Source organism: Schistocerca nitens, chromosome 3, assembly GCF_023898315.1.
Source record: "Schistocerca nitens isolate TAMUIC-IGC-003100 chromosome 3, iqSchNite1.1, whole genome shotgun sequence".
In the NCBI taxonomy this organism is placed as follows: Eukaryota; Metazoa; Arthropoda; class Insecta; order Orthoptera; family Acrididae; genus Schistocerca; species Schistocerca nitens.
This window is the reverse complement of record NC_064616.1, coordinates 793,110,430-793,131,763: the sequence shown is the minus strand read 5'-3', so window position 1 is coordinate 793,131,763 and position 21,334 is coordinate 793,110,430. Positions and strand designations below refer to the sequence as shown.

The 21,334-nt window shown below is 41.0% G+C and overlaps 1 protein-coding gene across 7 annotated transcripts in view; it reads right to left on the bottom strand.

Annotated features, from left to right (window-relative positions):
* LOC126248810 (palmitoyltransferase ZDHHC20-B-like) overlaps positions 1 to 21,334 on the bottom strand; it is a 344,143-nt gene that overhangs the window by 115,329 nt on the left and 207,480 nt on the right. For all 7 annotated transcript variants that reach the window (XM_049950220.1, XM_049950216.1, XM_049950217.1 and 4 more), the window contains 3 exons: positions 13,572 to 13,692; positions 10,171 to 10,394; positions 9,680 to 9,809 (listed from right to left, as the gene is read on the bottom strand). In XM_049950220.1, coding sequence (XP_049806177.1) covers positions 9,680 to 9,809; positions 10,171 to 10,394; positions 13,572 to 13,692 — 475 coding nt within the window. The remainder of the gene's footprint in view (positions 1 to 9,679; positions 9,810 to 10,170; positions 10,395 to 13,571; positions 13,693 to 21,334) is intronic.

The following is a 21,334-nucleotide window of genomic DNA, read 5'->3' as shown; positions in this document are numbered from 1 at the left end:
TGGGAAAAAAAAAAACCTTGTTAGCTTTCAAGACTATCTTTTCACGAGCTGGAGTAAAAAACACATACACACACACACACACACACACACACACATTGTGCCAGCTAGACTGACAGTCCCGATGCTGTCTTATAGCATGTGCACTGGTTGTTGTGGGGGTTGTGTTACGTGGGGTGGTTGGAGGGACAGGGAGATGGAGGCAAAGAAAGGAACTGAGGGTGGGTGGCTAGTGGCTCAGAAGGAGGCAGCTGATTTGCTGGCTTGGAATGTTGGAGGGAGGGGTGACAGGTATATGGGCTGGCACAACTGAAGAGGCCAGTGGGAAGCAGCACACACTGAAGGCAATGTGGGGATGTGAATTGGGAGTGGGAGACATGACAGAGGAAAAGGAAACAGCTGGTTGGAGGATGAGGGAAAAAACGAAATGATCGTGTGGTACTGATGGCCAGGAGCAACCATCCTGGGAAGTTCAGATGCCGAGTTGCAAGTCTTATTTCAGGCGACGCCACATGGGCAACTTGCGTGTCAGTGATGATATGATGATGATGATGATGATGATGACAATACAACATCCAGTCCATAAGCAGAGAAAATCTCCAACCTGGCCGGAATCAAACCTGGGTCCACTGCATGGTAGGCAAGCATGTTACCATAAGCTAAGCAGGCAGAACGAGGGTGATGGGACAGGGCAATACCTGAGATTGAGGCCAGGACGAGTATGGGCGTGAAGGATATCTTTTAAGATAACTCTCACCTGTGTAGTTCCAAGAAGCTGGTGGTGGAGGGAAGAATCCAAAACACTGAGGTTCTGAAGCAGCCACTGAAACTGAGCACGTTGCACTCAGCTGCAAGTTTCGCCACCGGGTGGTCAATTTTGTTCTTGAAAACAGTCTGGTGGACAGAGGGTTGGTAGTCATACCGACATAAAAGGCTATGCAGTGTTTACAGCAGAACTGGTATATGACATGGTTGCTTTCACATGTGGCCTGGCCTCCGGTGGGGTAGGATAAGCCTGTGACAGGACTGGAGTAGGAGGTACTGGGTGGGTGGATTGGGCAGGTCTTGCATCCTGTGCAAGTGGTCGGTTGTGGGAGTGGCATATGGATGGACTAGGCAGTAGTGCAGGTTGGGTGGGCAATGGGACACCACTTTAGGAGGTGTGTCAAGGGTCTTTGATAGAATGTCCCTCATTTCAGGACAGGATGAAATATAACCAAAGCCCTGGCAAAGGATATGGTTCAATTGTTCCAGTCCAGGATGATACTGGATGAAGACAGGGCTGCTCCTCTGCAGCTGATTCTTGGGGATGGTGGGAGGATTGCATTGGGGGGGGGGGGGGGGGTTGGGTGTAAGGATATGGCATGTTAAATGTGTTTGTAGTCTACGTTTGGGGGGGGGGGGGGGGTACTGCCTGTAGGTGTAGGCCTTTGTGAGGCCTTTAGCATACTGGGCAAGGGAGTTCTTGTCAGTGCAGGTATCTTGACCACTGATGGCTAGGCTGTATGGGAAGGATGTTTTGGTGCGGTGGGTTTAATGTGGATGGAGAGCAGGAAGACCCTGGGCATGACAAATGTTGGTGTATAGGGAGGTGGCATCAACAGTGATCAGTAGGGATTCAGGAGGTAAATGGATGGGGATGGCGTAAAGTCAGTGAAGGTACAGTTTAGTATCTTTGATGTGCAATATGGGTCTTGGGCAATTGGACGGAGGCGGCTGTCAACAAGAGTGGAAATTCTTTCAGTGGGGACACAATAGCCAGCGACAATGGGGCATCCAGGATTGCTAGATTTATGGATTTTCGGGAGAACATAGAGGGTGGGTGTGCAGAGCATTGTTGGAGTGAGGAGAGGAGACAAGACTCAGGTGACAGATTCTGTGAAGGGTCTATGAATTTCAGTAGGGACTGGAGGTTACATTGGACTTCTGATATGGGATCAGTCTAGAAGAGCTTATATGTGGAGGATTCAAGACAGTTGGTGGAGACCTTCCATCAGGTAGCCACTGCAACTCATCACAACAGTGGTGGTGCCTTTGTCTGCAGTGAGGCCAATTAGGCCTGGATGTATGGCTGTCTTTTCTCCTGCTGAAAGGCTTGTGTTCTTAGGAAGGGACCTGGGGAAGGATAGCGACCCAAATCAGAGGTAAGGAATTCTTGGAAACTGACTAGAGATTGTTAGGTGGGAGAGGGGAGGGTCACAGTTGGATGGTGGTATGGACTGGGAGTGGCAAGGTTCAATGTTGGGATTAGGTTGGCTTGGTTCGAAGAATTAGTGGCAAAGAAGCGTTTCCACTGTAGTGATTGCAAGAAGATACAGTTTATCTAAAAGTGAATAATTATAAAAAAAATTAGTGCCAAAAATTTTACTGTGCATGCTGGTGGTGGCTCCATAATGGTGTGGGCTGAGTTTTCATGGAATGGACTGGGTCACCTGGTCCAACTGCACCAATCATTGTCTGGATATGGTTATGTTCTGTTATTTGGAGACCATTTGCAGCCACTCATGGACTTCACATTCCCAAACAACAATGGAATTCTCATGGACCACAATGCACCATGTCACCAGGCCACAATTGCTCACGATTGGTTTGAAGAACATTCTGGACAACTCGAGTGAATGATCTGGCCGCCCAGATCACCCAACATGAATCCTATCAAACATTTATGGGACATAATCGAGAGGTCATCTTGTGCACAAAATGCTGCACTGGCAACACTTTTGCAGTTATATATGGTTATAGAGGCAGAATGGCTCAATATTTCCGCAGGGGACATCCAATGACTTGTTAAATCCATGCCACATTGAGCTGCTGCACTATCCCGGGTAAAAGAAGGTCCGACACTATATTAGGAAGTATCCCACGACTTTTGTCACCTCCGTGTACAGACAAGGAAATTTTATTACTATGATTTTCACACATAATCCCAAACTTTTTAACATTAACTGTAGTTGCTTAGAACTCATTTACAGACTAGCTTGAAAACTATTTTTGTGAAAGGGTAAATTTAGCTACCAAATTTTTGATAATGTCCCAGGCTGACAAAATATAATAGATTCCAGTATCATACCATCATCAATACTTCAATGTTTCTGTTAGTATTCACTGAGCAAAGAGGCCTGCTGTATTACCATCTCCAGGAGAACTGCATTAAGTGTACAGTGTACCTCCAGAAACCATATTGATGGTGGGAAAGAAATAATAATCCTAGGGCCTATAACAAGGGACTGTTGATTATTCATTCACATGTTTTCCCTAAATAGGTGATACATGTTATACTACAGTAACTATTTGGATTGGTGCAATCTTTTTCAGTTTTAGGGCAGAGGATCATAATTGCTTCCACCCAGGTATCAGGGTACTGCTCCCAAATTCTGATAAAAATCACAAAGAGCTGAAGGCACTATTTAACAGGCACAACATATCAGAATGCACTTTGTCTATCTCTGGTGCTGCATTACGAAGCTGTCTGAACACTACCTATACAATGAAAATGGCTGTGCCCTGCGGGATTCAACCATGACCTTCTACTAAGTATTGGAATGCAAAATCAAGATTGTCATTGGATTTTATTTTGTGAATGAATTTCGCCATTATTTAGACTGCAACTACTGGAGTAGTGATCTCAGCATGTATGTCTCTTATGGCCATTCACCTGGATAAATCATTCCTATTGCCACTAATGCCTGCCAGTTACTTCCATATAATTGTTAACCACATATAGATATTAAGAATTCTTGCTTCTGTTACTTTATCTCTGTCTGATAAAGTGCTAATCATGTGCTCAATCAATTTGAAAGGTTCAAGGTTGTCAGCTGATGAATTGTGACTGAAGTGTCCCAAGGCAGTCCAACTATCCCTGATAGCAGAATTGCACTTCATGCTCTTCCATGGGGCTGGCCATCTGCTATGTTTTAAAGAATACATTTGAATGCTGTCTGTCAGACATTTTATTTCACTGGATAATCAATCAAAAAATTTGGTGGCAGCATTGTGTACCCCTTTCTGAGTGAAATACATGTGAAATGCACTTTCTTTAAAGTTATTGGCTTTCCTGGTGTCAAACATTGAGAGTCATCTTTCTTAGAGAGATGTCTAACAGTTGCATACTTTGATTCATCTGCCTAGCAAATAGAAGAGAAGAAATGTGCAGACTCACTGCACTTTAACATAGGTAGCATAGGACATGTAGTTTTCCCACAAACTGCTAACAACACTGTTGTCTGAGACTAATGTTGGCAACATTTTGATTTATCGAATGGGTTCTATGGAAATTGTCAGTGCTAATTTAGTGATTTTGCTCGAGTAGTTTTGTGTGAGCATTGTGGAGTCTGGATTTCTAGTGATACACACCTAAAAGGGAGGGGAAAAAAAAGAAGGAACTGTCAAACGTATTTTGTTACAGCGTACAGATCCAGCTACAGAAAAAGTAAAATGAAACGTTTATTTATACCTCCAAAAAATGAAGTAGAGTTTTTAAAATGTAGCAAGCAATGCTGTGAGAAGCAAACTGGTTTATAATGGGTGTTAAAGAAAGAACACCGAAGTGTACAAAAGTATAAGTTTTGTTATTACATAATAAACTGAGAACAGTCAACGTCAAAATTGATCTACTGCAAAGCCGATCGTAGATGGAAAGTGTAAGATGGCTTAATCAGATCTGTATCATTAAAGACTTAGTAGAATCATAAAATCATAGTTGACACGATGTTGAGGAAATGACAGTTGAGAAATAATGAGTGACTGTGGTATAATAATGAGTTTCTTCTGACAGCATAGTAGTTTTACAAATTAAGTCACTCAAAGGATTCACACATTGCCTGAAGCATGAATTATTGCCATTTCCTTTACCAAATTTTGAAAATACATTTCCAAAGGGTCTCAAATAGCCATATGGAATTAAGTCTCATGCTGTGGAAGCAATTGCTAAATATTTTTGAGACGAACAAAAAAGCAACACTTACATGTGGCCGATTTATGACTTCCTTAGCTTTCAAATGTTACAATGTCTTCACATCCTTACAAAACTATCATCCAGTGTGAATATAAATGTGAATGTTCACTGATGTCATATGTAAGTCAAAGGTGAACTTTAGGTAGACATTCAAGGCAAAAGAAAAGCTACATTTTGGTAGCTGCAAAAAGGAGGCCCTATATGATTCACAACATATGCCACACATTCTTCCAAGCAACTCAGCTAAATTATGTTTGGTACAACATCTGACATGTTACACAGTTCATTAAGCATGAAGAGCTACAAAATACACCAAATTTTTGTACCTTTTAAGGGGAAATTCATGAGACATGCAACTATATTTATGTCTATTACAGATTAACAATAATCTACCATAGATTCCTTAAAGAAAAAACCATGCCCAGTAGCTCAAAGAAATCGCATGTCACACCCATCAACAAAAAGGGTAGCAGAACTGATCCACTAAACTACTGTCTAATATCCTTGACAGCTGTTTGTTGTAGAATCTTAGAAAATATTCAGAGCTAAAAAACATAATGAGATATCTGTAACAGAAGGACCTCCTCCACGTCACCAGCATGGATTCAAAAGCACCATGTGAAACCCAACTCTCACTTTTCTCACATAACATACAAAAAGTCACGGATCAGAGCAGTTAGGTAGATGCATTATTTCTCAACTTCCAAAATTCGTATGAACTTCATTGGCTTGGAAAGCTGCTCAGAACTGTAGTGAGAACATAGTGACAGCCTGGCAGCCAGTCAATGCTCCTGCCAGCACATCAACATCAGCAGAAGCTGCTGTCCACTTCCTTGAGGTGTCAGACGAGTGTGGGATAGTGACCGACTGCTGCACGACAACAGCCGGACACTGGTCACGGGCCTCTGTTCCAGAGGTTTCCAAACGACACAGAGAATTGGCTTTTCCACAAACTCAGTGCTGGGGACCAGTATTTTATCATTGGTACAACAGGGCCATATTAGGACACACCAGTCGTTGGCGAATTTACGATGCAGCCCTGACTACGATATTTGGACCGTAAACCGATGACTGTCATCTGACTGCCAGTAATCTGCTGCCACCTCCAGGGTTCAGGCAACACAGTTAGTTTCAGTCAGCTCCATACCATGGGAGACCGCTGTCACCTGCCTCAGCTCTGCAGGCTAGGCATGCCTGTCTAGCCCTAACTACCAGCTGTCTCGTAGCTGTCCTGCCGCCATGTTTCACTCTGCCAGTGTATCCGTACTGAAGTGCTCACGTCTGAGGAATGTCGTCCACTGCCTGTTGCCTGCCAGCTGCAGATGTACTGCTGTACACTAATGTATGATTTTTACTGAAGAGTTCTGGCAACAGACTAGCTGACTCCATCATTTGCTCCTCCACTCACCTTCCCATATCTGAGGAATGTCACTGTACATCTGCAGCTGGCAGGCAACAGGCAGTGGACGACATTCCTCAGATATGGGAAGGTGAGTGGATATGACAAGGAACAATCACAGTCTCAGTCATAGCTGCTGAAAGAACTGAACTAGCAGTCACACAAATACAGACAAATTATACAATGAAAATCTACTTAGAAAGTTTCTGGAATCAACTAAGTAACAAATTTAGAAGTGTATTACAATCTCCTATGCATTGCTCTCAAAGTAATTGTGAAGGCAAGATTGCACTAAGTACAGCATGAACAGATGCATTTAAGCCACTTTTCTTCCCATACTTCATACGTGAATTGAAAGGGAAAAAGCCCTAATAACAAGTACAATTGGACGTACTCTCTACCATGCTCTTCACACTGGTTTGCAGAGTATAGGTGTAGACGGCTCTACTACTGGAAAGAAGTTGCCCATGTGTTCATATAATGGCATCGCAGATTATTCAAAACATTGTTCCAACAGTGTTCCAACAGTACAATATTAGTGTTTATGTTTAAATGAAGTGGGTCGAAAACAAGTACTAAATGTGTGTACTACATCGAAGTGCAGTAGAGCCACAGTAAGCATTCATCGTGTTCCAGGGAGTGTAATGGAGTGGAGGGGAGAGATATGTGTGGTAGAAGTGTGAGGGAAGGTAGAGCACTGGATTGTGTTCATGCACTTCCCTCATTCGTAGGTCTGCATACCACAGGTCGAACAAGTGAGTTCCCACTGTATCTATTCCACTACATCACATGAGGCATCTACAGGTTGGTTCACAAAGTCATACAGGCCTTCCACAGTATGCCTAACGAATCACTGGCAACACAGTGTGCCGACGTACCCAAAGGAGTGTTTATTTTGCACAAACTATTTTAACACTATGTGGAGTTCAGATATGAGCTACTTCTACTGTAGGCAATGCATGTGCACAAAATCTACGCAAATCCCTGTAACTGTTCTAATACACTACTACAGGAGAAATTGATTCTTAGTCAGCCTGTATGGATACTGTAGTGTTCTTCTGGTAAAGACAACTTCGCACACCCTGAGTGCTGCTCACCTTTCAATTTACAGACAGACTAAACCTCCTCAGCATTTCCTGTCCAGTTCTCTTATGTGAGTAGACAAAATAACTTCACTGATCTTGTGTTCATCTAGTGGTGAGTAACCTATGTAGTGTACTTGAGAAAGGGCTTGGATTAGTAAATGTGGCACCTTATTGCTGTCTATCATTGACAGTATGCTGTAAGGATGACCATAAGGTTACTGCACTTCTTTCGTCATTAATTGTGTTACTGGCAGACAGCATAAAACTTTCCCATTCATGAATTGATGGCACTTATAAAGTACCGAGTGAGGTGGCGCAGTGGCTAGCACACTGGACTCGCATTCGGGAGGACGACGGTTCAATCCCGCGTCTGGCCATCCTGATTTAGGTTTTCCGTGATTTCCCTAAATCACTCCAGGCAAATGCCGGGATGGTTCCTTTGAAAGGGCACAGCCGACATCCTTCCCCATCCTTCCCTAATCCGATGAGACCGATGACCTCACTGTCTGGTCTTCCCCAAACAACCCAACCCCCAACTTATAAAGTGGGCTGGACCAAATGGAGCCATTTATCACACATCCACAGTGCATCTTCCAAGACGGGTGTGATTAGGCCTGATGGAATGGTACTGATCACGTAAAAGTGTAGAACAGAAATCTGCTCTTGCGCATCACTTGACTTGCATTTGAATACCTGAATTTCTGCAAAACTAGGTGACATACTTCTTTTGCAGAGGGAGACAAATGTGTGTGAATTCCTAGGGGACCAAAATGCTGAGGTAATCCGTCCCTAGACTTACACACTACCTAAACTGATTTGAGCTAAGAACACCACACACACCCATGCCCGAGGGAGGACTAACCTCTGGCAGGAGGGGCCGCACAATCCGTGACATGGCGCCTCAAACCGTGCGGCCACTCTGAGCACAGAGGGAGACAATTTAAGCCTCTGGGCCTCTTCATAATCTGGGAGAGTTGAGGCTGGGGTGATGAATTTGCTAGACCTCATGCTGTGCAAAGTATTCCAGACAGTGATAGTGGAGATAATGAAACTGACACTGTCAAACACATATGGACAGCATGTTACACTTGGAACAGGATCTTCAGTGTGGCAGACAAGTGACAGCTCCAGCTGTTGAGCCTTTTTACGCAACAGCTCACTCAACAACTGCAAATAAGTACTCATTTAATAAACTGAAAATAACTCTACTATATGAACACGAACTCAGTGAAATTATTTTGTCTACTCACATAAACGAACTGAACAGGGAATGTTGGGGAGGCATAGCCTATCTGGAAAAAAAAGAGAGAGAGAGAGAGAGAGAAACCAGCAGTCATGGTGGGGGAAGTTGCTTTCCCTGTAAGAGCACTATGGCATCAAGATGACTTAGAATCAATTTAGAATCAATCAGGACAAATGTAAGGATGCAGAGGCATATATCACTAGGTGGGCAGAGATGTGGCAGGAATTCATTTGCAGAAATCTTGAGGAAAGACGCTCACTATTCACCTTAAGTGTTTTAGCAAAATTGGAAAATATAAATGAGGCTAGTTACATAGCACCTGAATCACACTTCTCCCAAATACAGGATACTTCCCTGGTTTCAGAAGCTGACTGTGCAAAAACTATGCAGTATACAGAAATACAGCACATATCAGTGGGTAAAACATCTTTTCAAGTGTGACATAGTTGCAGATTGAACCAATAGGAGACACATGTATCAGTACATTTAGACAAATTGCCCACTCCATATTGTCGCATTGAATTACTTAGTCCCTGCAGATAGGCAACCCAATAAACAGATTTCCAAAGTGAGCTGTTGGCACATCAGCACCAGTAAAGTGAGTTAAAAACTTTGAGAGGTGCTCTATCCACTGATGTGTATGTATTTTCTGTACATCTAGTAGTTTTCATGCATTCATGCAATTGTCTTCCAGAACCCTGGAGGTGCTTATGAGTAAACCTGCATGTATGTTCTGTCTTAACCATTGGACTATCTCATTCAGTAGAAAAAAAGAAATCTAATTAGTCTATAAAAGTCTGGGTGCCATAAATGGCCTACAGTTTTATAAACTTTCAGCAAACTTAAGAAAAAGAGGAAGAAAAAAGGTAATATGAAGGCATCTCAACATCCCATTACAAAACTTGAAGTTAAATGATGAGCCAGTATAAATGTTCAGCTAAAAAAAAGAAGTAACCTTCAGAAATGAGGATCAGAATGACATAAAACTTATACAAGCTTACCGAGTGTAGATCTGTTCTTCAGAACAAGGTAGCAATGGTAGGAAAACAAAGACGCAAGACTAACTGCGAACATGACAGCCACAAAAAAAAGGAACAATATGTGAAATCTTCCAGCAGTCTTCAATTCATCCTGAAATAGAAAATCGTTTCCTCATATTTGGTCAACAATTTCAAATTTTCAATTAACTATTAAAATACGTAACAGAAATGAGGATATATCTTTTATATTAAGAAAAATAGGAATAATATAAATTATAATATGATACATACAAAGCACAAACGAATGAATGAATGAAATTTGCTTATTAAAAATAAAAATAATATTTCACCACTATTGCTGCAAAGTGTTTGTATTTTCCTTTCTGAAAATGTTTATGTCATATTCTATGCACAGTGCATGTTCCACAACTACACAAGATAATATTTACCAGAAACAAAGACAATCTATTCTAGAAACAGGAATAATTGCAATAGAAAAACAAAGCACTCACCTTCCAAAAGCTTACGAAGTAAGGCAATGATGTAAATGCGATGAAGAGGCAGTACAGAAGGGCATACCCCAGAAACAAAATAAAAAATTTGTAATTTGTAAATGCCACACAGTTGTTAACCCATGGACAATGGTGATCCATTTTTAGAACACATTCACCACATGCACTACAGTGATGTGTTCTGTCAGGTTTTATGTGCTGACATTTTCCACAGTATCTGATATCTGGGAAACAAAAAGAAAATAACAGTGAATGACAACATATCAAGTAAATATAATCACCACTCACTCAGTGACAGCACAGGCAATGAGAAGAACACACTATCTCTAGGGCATGTACCAAATCACCAGTTCTCTCAAACACCTGAGATTTGTACCTTTACTGATTTAATTTAAAGGTGTTATTGTGTGTCTCATGTGTTCAATTCAGTGCTTGTAGCTTCACGTGTAAGGTAAATGATGATGCATTTATCCTCAGCTGTAAATAAACAGAACACATTTTTGTTTTTATCACGTAAGTTAAATCTCAAGAATTCAATGCAGGAAATATGGCATAAATATGTATCTGAGAGAGTTAGTTGTTTTTCTTCTTTTTGTTTCAGCCATCTGTGGACAACATTAATGCAGATCAGCTTTTTTTTCTCCTGGTCTTTATCTTTGTCCACCATTCTTTCATTTAGATACTTCTGCATATGACACTATCAACCATAGAATGCTCATGAAAAATCTGTACAACACACGCAATCAGCTCAAAAAAATTACTGGATTAAAAAAAAAAGACTGTTTTATGTAACACAGGAGAGTAGTGAAAGTTAACGGTATCAACAAAAGGATGGTCACTCCTAGGGCAGTGTCCTGGCCTCTTTTACTTAATGTATACGCAAATAATTAGCCAACACCAGAACATATTATTCATTTCTTGTGTGTCTATAATCTGGCTATTGCCTCACAAGGAAAGAACTTTGAGGAAGTACAAGCAAAACTGAAAAACTTGTTAAGCATCATGTTTGAATATTACCCAGAGAACTCCCTCAAACTAAACCCCTTCAAGAGACAAGTTAGTGCTTTCCACCTTCATTATAAACATGCAAACAGAAATCTGAATGTCACCTGGAATGGCAGCAACATGGAAGACATAGAAAAACCATCATATCTGGGTCTCCTGTTGGACAGGTCACTGACATATATATCATTGCGAGAAGACCTGCCAAAACGTTACCACCAGGATCATCATCTTGAGAAAATAGTGAACAGTAAATAGAGCCAGACCGACTATATTAAGAAAAACTGCCTAAGCACTTTGCTTGTCCAGTGTGGCATATGCATCTGCCATATGGTCCAGCTCTGCCCATGCCAAAATGTTAATACAAGCCTAAATGGCAAATGCAGGCTAAAAAGAGAATGCATGAAACCCATACCTCTTGGGAAGCTACAAAAAGCAGCTGGATTCTCAGATCCTAAATCCTGAAGAATCGCACATGAGCATAAAAAAAAAATTAAACAGACTTTCAATGAGCACCATCCCCCACATGCTTCATGTAGACCTGATGGACTTATTTCCCCACAAGAGATTCCCTAGTACTGAGCTAAATGAGCTCCCAAAGGACTACCCTGCCTCCCAAGAGATATCCAGCGACACTACATCATGCTGGAAGGTTTGCAGAACACTAAATGAGATCAGAATTTGTTTAGTGCCAGTCAAGCCAAATCTAAGTAAATGGGGCCTTAAAGATGAAGCAAACAACAAATGCAACTGTGGAGGAGTCCAGGACACGAAACATCATCTACAATGTGCTAACTGTCCCACGAGATGCATCATTAATGACCTATGGCTTGGCAAGAAAGCAACACTGGACATCACTAGATATTGGGCTGAAAATCTTTAAAAGAAATTTTCCTTACACAGAAATATTAAGAAAGTAAGCATGAAACAAGTTGAGGCAAACACAAAAATTGTTACTTGCTCTCAAGTTTCATAAGTGGATGTTATGTGTATGCTTCTCATTTGAAGGACTGCTAGCCCTCTTCCTATGGCTGAAAATGTTTTACTCCTGTGGTATAACACTGAACAACAGAAGAATTGTTTACAGTTATACATGGAGAAATTTAAATTACTTTGCCTGTATTTGCTTGGTTACTTGCATACTCTCTCTGTTTCCATGTGTAAATGACTGTATATGGTCAAACAGTGGAAAATCTAAGATGGGTTGTAACAATATTATGAAAAGGATAGTTGCTACTCATCATTAGCAGAGATGCTGAGTTGTAGATAGGCACAACAAAAAAGATTGTCAAGAAGTGAGATTTTGACCAAGAAGGCCTTCATTGGGGAGGAACACACACCCAATGAAGGTCTTACTGGCCAAAAGGTCCCTTTCTGACAGCCTTTTTGTTGTGTCTATCTTAGACTCAGCATCTCCACTTTATAGTGAGTAGCATCTATCATTTTCATAATACTGGTTGAATACTGTGAATTTTTGTAAGTAATGATACAATTTAAACACTGTCAAATTTAAATTATTCATTTAAAGGGAAACTAGAGTTCGATATATACTACATGGATCTACCATACAGAGTGTTAAAATATGAAATCGTGTATAAATTTAAATTTATAAGCTCATGAAGACACCAATTTTTATGGGTCAACTGAAGACTCATTTGTATTTACTGACCCACTTCAAATGTCCACCACCGCAGGGCAGACCACGTAAAGAAAGTGCCAAAGTTGACAAAAATTTAGCATCCCAGTAGCTTTTCTGGAGCACATCAGCAGGGGGATACATGCAGAAGAGAAAGATAGTGAGTAGTTTAATCCAGTACCCCAAACTGAGAGTACCATTTACTTCTCTCCATTACAGTTAAGACTGACATGGAAAATGAAATATTGTTTGATCTGCAAAAGACCACCACCGCCACAAACAGATTTGGAATACACAATTAAATGTAAAAAAAAGTGAGGTAGAAATAAATGTGAACACGAAAAAGGAGACTAAATGACCTTACACCCACACATCAAGGCAGAGAGAACAAAGCAGTCAGTCAATGAAGGTAGTCACCAGTGTCTTGACTCTTCTGTCACCAATCTGCACCATCTACATACAAGTTGGTCAGGAACTAATGTAAGCACAGAATGCTGAGTGCATGATAAATTGAGAAAGTTGTCTACCACTTCGAACAAGAAGCAATTGTGTCAACTATTATTAATGGACTGAAATCCAAGAACATTCTCTCTCTCTCTCTCTCTCACTCACTCACTCACTCACTCACACACACACACACACACACACACACTAACACAAAGGAAGAAAGAACACAGCCAGCATTTCAGGTTTCAGGGGCACCACAACAATAATTCATTGCAAGACAGTAGTTTGCACTGACACATCAAGTTATTGGGCTCACCTCCAGAAATTGTGCGTGTGGTTACAGGTAGATTCTGTGCAAACTGCTCCAGAATTTGATTTTCCGCTTCCACATTACCTGCTTCTTCTAGTCTCTGGAGTTCTTCAGGTGGAATTTTGAACTGCAAGGCAAAAACACACACAAACTTTGAACAATATACATTACAAATGTCATATAATATGAGGAAGAAAGTTAATCATGTAATGTTTTTATGCTAGTATACTTAGCACTTCACCTAAAAATGAATTTGAGAACTAAAAAAGGTTTTCTTGCTACTGAAAGGCTACATATTATTTTATTTCTACTTCTTTCATTGTCAGTTATCTTGATCCCACAATACAAAAAGAACTCTACTGCTTTCAGTGTGTCATTTCCTAATCACATTCCCCAGCACCACCTACATTCTATTCCTCTTTTTTTATTTTTGTTGCCATTAATCTTATGCCTAGTTTAAATACATTATCCATCCCGTTCATCCTAGGTCTTTGTCATCTCTGACAGAATTATATCACGGCAAACCTAAAAGTTTTTAATTCTTCTCCCTGAATTCTAATTCACTTTCCAAAATTTCTTTTCGATTTCATTTACTGCTTGCCATATACACAGTTTGAATAACATAAGAGATAAACAACCACTCTGTCTCACTCCCTTCTCAACTAATGCCTCCCTTTATATCCTTCAGTTCCTATAACTGCAGTCTGGTTTCTGTGAAACCTTTCTCTAAATCTACAAATGCCATAAATATAGGTTTAATTAAACAATGGAAAACCCAGGCTGGAATAATGACAATATTATGAAAAGGAGAGATTGCTACTCACCATATAGCGGAGACACTGAGTCTCAGACAGGCGGTGTGGAGAGGGGAAGGGATTAGGGTACAGGTGGGGGACGGTAAAGTGCTGCTTGTGGGAGCATACTGGGATGACGTGGACAGAGGGAAGGGCAGCTGGGTGCAGTCTGAAGGTTAGATGAGGGGGCGGGGGAAGCAGAAAAGGATGGAAGTACAAAGACTGTGGATGAGTAGAGGGTTGCGTAGTGCTGGAATGCGGACAGGGAAGGGGATGGATAGGCAAAGGACAATGACTATCAAAGGTTGAGGGCAGAAGGGTTATAGCAATGTAGGATATATTGCACTATGTCTATTACAGGGATATGAGCCACGAGGCATGGGGATGGGAATAGGGGTTGTGTAGGGATGGATGAGGATATTGTGTAGGTTAGGTGGGCAGTGGAATACCACAGTGGGAGGGGTGGGACGGATAGTGGATAGGGCATTCCACATTTCAGGGCACAATGAGAGGTAGTCAAAACCCTGGTGGAGAATGTGATTCAGTTGCTGCGGGCCTGAGTGAAACCGAGTCGTGAGGGGAGTGCTCCTCCATGGCCAGATGGTGGGACTTCAGGAAGTGGTAGGTGAGTGGAGATACAAGGCATGGGAGATTTTCTGCTGCTTCCCCCCCCCCCCCCCCCCCCCGCAGCCCTCCATCTAACTGCCCCACTGCAACAAGCTGCCCTACCCTCTCTCCATCTCATCCCTGTATGCTCCACAAGCAGCACTTTACTGTCCCCCACCCCTACCCTGGAATCACACATCCCCACACCCCCCAGCCCCAGTCTCCTCCTTACCCCTATCCCCCATATTGCTTCTCTCATCTTGCACTGCTTGTCGCAGTCTGTCCTCAGTAGCCTGAGACTGTAGCCGTATGTGTACATGTGCATATGCGGTCTAATTCCGATAAAGGTCTTTCTGGCCTAAAGCTTACTTTTCTGACAGTCTTCTCATTGTGTCTATCGACAACTCAGCATCTACTGTATAAGATGAGAAGCAATCTATCCCTTCCAAACATTGTCAGAAATGTAGGTTTCACTTTCCTCACTACCTTCTAAGCTGTAGGGCGCTGTTCCTTTATATCTCCCAAACCCAAACTGATTTCCCTTCAAGTTGGCTTCTACCACTGTTTTCATAAATAATGTGAGTTATTTTGCTCCCATGAATTATTAAACTGGTGATTTTGTAGTATTCACATATATCAGCACCTTCTTTGGTATGGGGATTATCACACTCCTCTTCAAGTCTGTGGGTATCTCACTTGCCCCTTAGGTCCTGTACAACAGGTCAACAGTTCTGTCATGACTAATTCTGCCAAATTTCATAAATAATTCATGGGGAACATCAGCTACTGCAGGTGCCTTATTTCGAATTAAGTCTTTCTGTGCTCTGTCACATTATCCTTTCAGTATCACATCTCCAATCTCATCTTCCTGATCTTCATCCACTTCCATTTCCTTTTCCAGAAAGTTTTTGCAGTTCTTTCCTTTGTATCAACCTTCTACAATTTTCTTCCAATTTTCAGCCTTTTCTTATCTGCTCAGTACTGGCTTGCAGTCAGAGCTCTTGGTATTCACACAGCTGCTTCTCTTTTTCTCCTAAGACTTTCTTATACATGGCATCATGTTTCCCAAAATCATAAAAGCTTCTACAACTTTTCTTTGTCTTTCTTTTCAAACTATGCAATTCCAGTCCTCTATCACAATTAAATTTTGTCTTAACTACCTTAATAATTTCTATTATCTCATCAAACATTTCTGAATCTCTTCATAATTTGCAGCAATGTTAGGAAATTTACCCTCTTAATACTGTGGTTGAGCCTGTCTTTGTGTGTATTTCAGCTTTCATTATTTATAGTCATTCACCCACTTTCATATCAGTGAGATTATCAGTGCCCTTACAGAAATTAGTAGGAGCAAATGTAGTTAAAACGTTATAAAACAAGAAAGAGTAAGTCTTACATAATTATGCTCACTGGCTCGCAACCTCACTCATGGTACAATAATATTTTTAGGCTACCAGTTTTGACGATACATTACATCATCTTCAGGCCTACTTAAATAGAGTAACATTCATGTTTCAAAATACAGCAGCACAAAGGTTACTCTATCTAAGCAGGTCTGAAGATGACATAATGTATAGTCGAAACTGGTAGCCTAAAAACAAAACCTAATTAACGGTGTTTAATATTGTATTCCTGGATAGTGACCAGGCATAGTCCCACACTCCAGACAGAGGATGGAGTTTCATTCATCACTCATGGTCAGTCACACAATCACATTATCTCACAACCTGTCACATAGCATAAATACATTATCTGATAAGCCGTAAGATAGTGTAAATATGGTCAGAGGTTTTAATATTGCAAATTAAAACACAATTAATACGAGCGAAAAGTTAAGCAGGAATCTGCAGCTGGCTTATCACTTAAAAGAAAAGACCACAGATGAGCCAAGCACCCTGAGAACACATTAAAAACTCCTCCCTAAAGTTTTAGGGAACAAGTCTGACATTTCATGAAACGTTAATAGTCATACAGCATTTAGGTAATTGCCAGTTAAAATAGAGGACAAATCTGTCAGTAAATTAGTTGCTGCCATCTTGACTGAATATAAAACAATCTACTACAATGTGGTGCAGCGAGATCTGTACACCATGAGCACCACACGCTGGAGAGTCCTCTTGCTGTAACAAGAAGCCACACATCATCATAGGACTATGTCCAATGTGAAAAAGAGTGAGAGACTGGAAGGAGGTACACCACGACCAAACTATCAACTTTACTAGGCACAGTTTATCACCTGTCACTGCCAACCAACCTTCTTCCTATGTAAGCACGACTCTGTACTTCAACAGTGAGGTGATAGAATGTAGGTGAATGGCACACTGAACTATCTTACCTTCTGTACCTGCCATTTTGTTTCCCTTAATACCTATGTGTGCTTGTACCCATCAGGACACCTCATTAGCAGTTACAGTACATCTCTTCCACTCCAGTATCTCCTATCCATGTCTTTCTTCCAATCCTCAGACCTATCTACTGTACACGATTAAGGGATCTAACATTTCATACTCCAGTCCACAGAGAGCCAGATTTGTCATAAGAAATAATAATATCCTTCCGAGTAGTCCTCAGCTGGAAACCTGGATAAGGGACTGTTTTATCTTCAGAATATTTTAGACAAGAGAATCTCATTATTATTAAACCATGAATCAGAGCTGTACATACTCAGGAAATATAATGGCTGTTGTTTCCCCTCACTTTCAGCTGTTCCCTGTACCAACATAGAACGGACATATTTGATGTATGTTAGAAGGCCTGATCAACCAATTACCCAGTTTGTTATCCCTGAAACCACTGAAAAGGCTGCCAATCCTCTTCAGGAACCACAGCAGTCCACCTTCCCCACACATATGCCTCTGATGTGTTGCCCCTATAGTAGTTGAAGCACACAAGCCACCCCATCTCATAGTTATGATATTAAAACAGCAACTTTTTGCTTGCCCTCAATAGTCAATCTTCTGCAAACCAGTTTGCATGCAAACTTTATTCCAGAGGTTTTCAACTGCTTGTCTACTGGGATGAATATGCTTCCTCTTGCAAGCACAAGAAATTGCCCCTCAAATTGGCAGACATAACAGCAACTTTATTCAGACTTTCTACTGCTATTGTTCAAAACAGAACATTGAAGATCTGCCTCGTAGCAGTCACTCATGGTCAGTGGCAAATGACCTCTACGTACAGATTACGGTTTGTATGTTACTCCGAGGAGAATATGGCAAAATTGTGTGCCATCTCTTTATAGGCAACTGTGGGGGCCGTGTTAACTCAGACAGTATGCAACTTCACACAATCAATTTCACCTATAGGTGTCAATTACATAAAGTGAAGAGTGGGTGTGGGTGTAGGTGTGGGTGAGAAAGGCCATATAGAAGAATGTGGAGATGGCCAGGTACCAATGCGTGCACCAAATCTGTTGCTGCAGCCTGCCGTTCTGGTGCAAGTAATGATGTTTCAAAATGGTTCAAATGGCTCTGAGCACTATGCGACTTAACTTCTGAGGTCATCAGTTGCCTAGAACTTAGAACTAATTAAATCTAACTAACCTAAGGACATCACACACATCCATGCCCGAAGCAGGATTCGAACCTGCGACCATAGCGGTAGGTCGGTTCCAGACTGTAGTGCCTAGAACCGCACGTAACGATGTTTGATACATATTATTTACTGGGCATTGTTGTTAATTCTGTTGATCACACTACAAACTATTTTGTGTGCACCGTTATTTCCATGTTAGTTTCACCATATGTCATACTACTAGGAAATTCAACCAATACTGTGACTCTTATTATTGGTTCTCTTCCAGATGTGTTTGGGCTGGAAGATTGCACATACAAACTAGGATCTGTAAAATCTGAACTGGCAATCAACACTGTTTTAATACAAATAAAGTGGGATGACTCACTTTTAAAATTCATCTATTTTGTGGTCTACATCATTTGCACTATCTATCATAGTAACAGTTTTCAGAATATCTTCTCAGTACATCAAGATCTGAGACTTCCAGATACGTAAAACCAGGTGCAGCCCAAATGACAGCTAAGGAGTAGGTCACAAGAGGCTTCTCAGATCATCTCCTAAATCATTTATATAGATCAGTACCAGGGCAGGGCCCATAACACTTCCTTGTGGAACCACAGATATCCCACTTCTGTTACACTCTAAGACTTCCGGTCAACTACTATGAACAGTGACATTTCTGATAGCAAGTCACGAATCCTGTTGCTCAACTGAAAATCGAAGGGATTGTGAAGCCCAGTGCAAGACTAAACCAAATCCTCGCCAGCACTGAAGATTCCAGACATGTATCAACCAATGATTTTGCAGTTCTCATAGATGGCTCAAAATATGTAACAGTAATAAAAAAATACCTTAATGCTACGGCTTAATAGAGTCATCATGTGTAAACAATGAAATAATTAAAGTTAGTAAGTATTTTGAATCTATCTGCAAACAATTTAAGAATGTAACACTTATTGAAATGAAGAATTCTGTTACTTGTAATCATCCATTGTGAATAATTTTAGCTCCAAGAGTTTGCCATACAAGACATGGTAAGAACCCAAATGGATTAAGAAAGACTTTGTTGACCCAAAATGTACTCAATGTGTTGCATAACAAATTAGCCTGCTCTAGCAAGTCAGATGACATGTCCCAGCCCTCAGAACCAGATTAGGGAAATGTGTAAGCCTGACCAGGCCTGAGATATAGTGGTCTTGGTCAAAGCTAAGAAAATCATAACATAGAATAAAAGACACACTAAAAGTAAACATTCAAACTGGGCCCAGTATAAACACTGTACCCACTTGTGGCAAAAAAAAAAAAGCTAATTTTCTTACACATAAATGTGCAGTCCTTAAAAGAAAAGTTACTTAACAACAGTATTGGCTGGATGAAATTAATTGCAGTATTCTCTGTGTGAATGAACAGCAGATTAAAATTACAGACATAAAATTGTTTGTACCATTTGGTTACTCTCTGGGATCTAGTTACTGTAGAATAAACATTGCCCAGAGTGGAGTGTCAATCTACACCAATAATAATATAAATCTCGAATATTCAACTATAGCTCTCACCAGGCCATGTGTAGAAGGTGTTCCTAAAGTATCTACTATGGCATTACAAATCCAGAAACTCGTTATTGCAGCTGTTTACCAAACACCATCTTCTGATGTAGAAACATTTGCAGAAAACTGTTTTAATTTTGCAGAGTACTAAATATAAGCATAATAAAACTTTTATCATAATAGATGTTAACCTACATATAAGAGAAAATATTTAAAAAATGTGATTTTTTTTACTACAAATGTTATGATCAATGAATTTTTACTGCTTGATTGATAAACCAACCAAGGTAGAAGTGTGCCTTGACAACAGAATTAGTAATGTGTGTAGAAGACATGTAGACTGTGACACCATCAAATTAGTAACATCTGACCATGCTGTCCTATAGCTCAAAATTGGAAGCTTGCCTAGCCTATGGATAATTCCAAGATGTTAACTACAAACAGAGTTCTCAATGCAAATAATACTGAAAGAACAAGAAATGAATTGAGAATAATACAATGGTTCAGTATATTAACCAGTGAGAAAGATACTAATGAATTCTTCTCCTCCTCATATTCATTATAAAACATTCACTAGACAGCAACTGTCTCATTGTAACTAAAATATGCACAACTAGCAATAGGAACGAACCCCAACATTAAAAAATGTGGTACACACAAACTACTCAATAAAATCAAAATAGTTTCACTCGTGTTTTGAAAGCAATATATGAAGACTTTCCTACTGGCTTGCTAGGCCTAACACAAGAAAGGATTTTCTGTGAGGGGTTGTCTCCCTTAGCCTTAGGAGTTTCTCCTCCACCACAAGGCATTGGTTCCCTTCTCACTTAATTCCCAGAAATGAGGGTTGCCTCATCTGCCATCTAAGCTGTTCCGGAGTCTTTCTTCTCCACCGTCACTGCCATTAAGGTCTTCACCCGTTACACTGGACGTGGGTTCCGTGTTATACCCCACAAGATTGGGTGCCTGCCAGAACTCAGCCACCCTATCACTCCAGCCTAATTTAATTGTAGGATGCCCACCCCCACGATGTGGATGTACCAGGCAGGAATTACCCCAGTGGAGGAATACGGTGCAGAAGCCACCAGAAAGATCGCGGGAGGCGCACATCAGCACGCCGCGTCACGGACGGTAGTTGCCACAAGTAGAGTCCCGTCCACCAGAGGGGACGCGAAAATTCGGACGCGACCTCTGCCGACGTAACAACAACAACAACAACAACAACTCAGGCAGCATGGGCCGTGCCCAGTCAGTTAACATCGAGCATGCCTAGGGCACAGTCCCGGTCTACGCCAAGTGAAGTGCG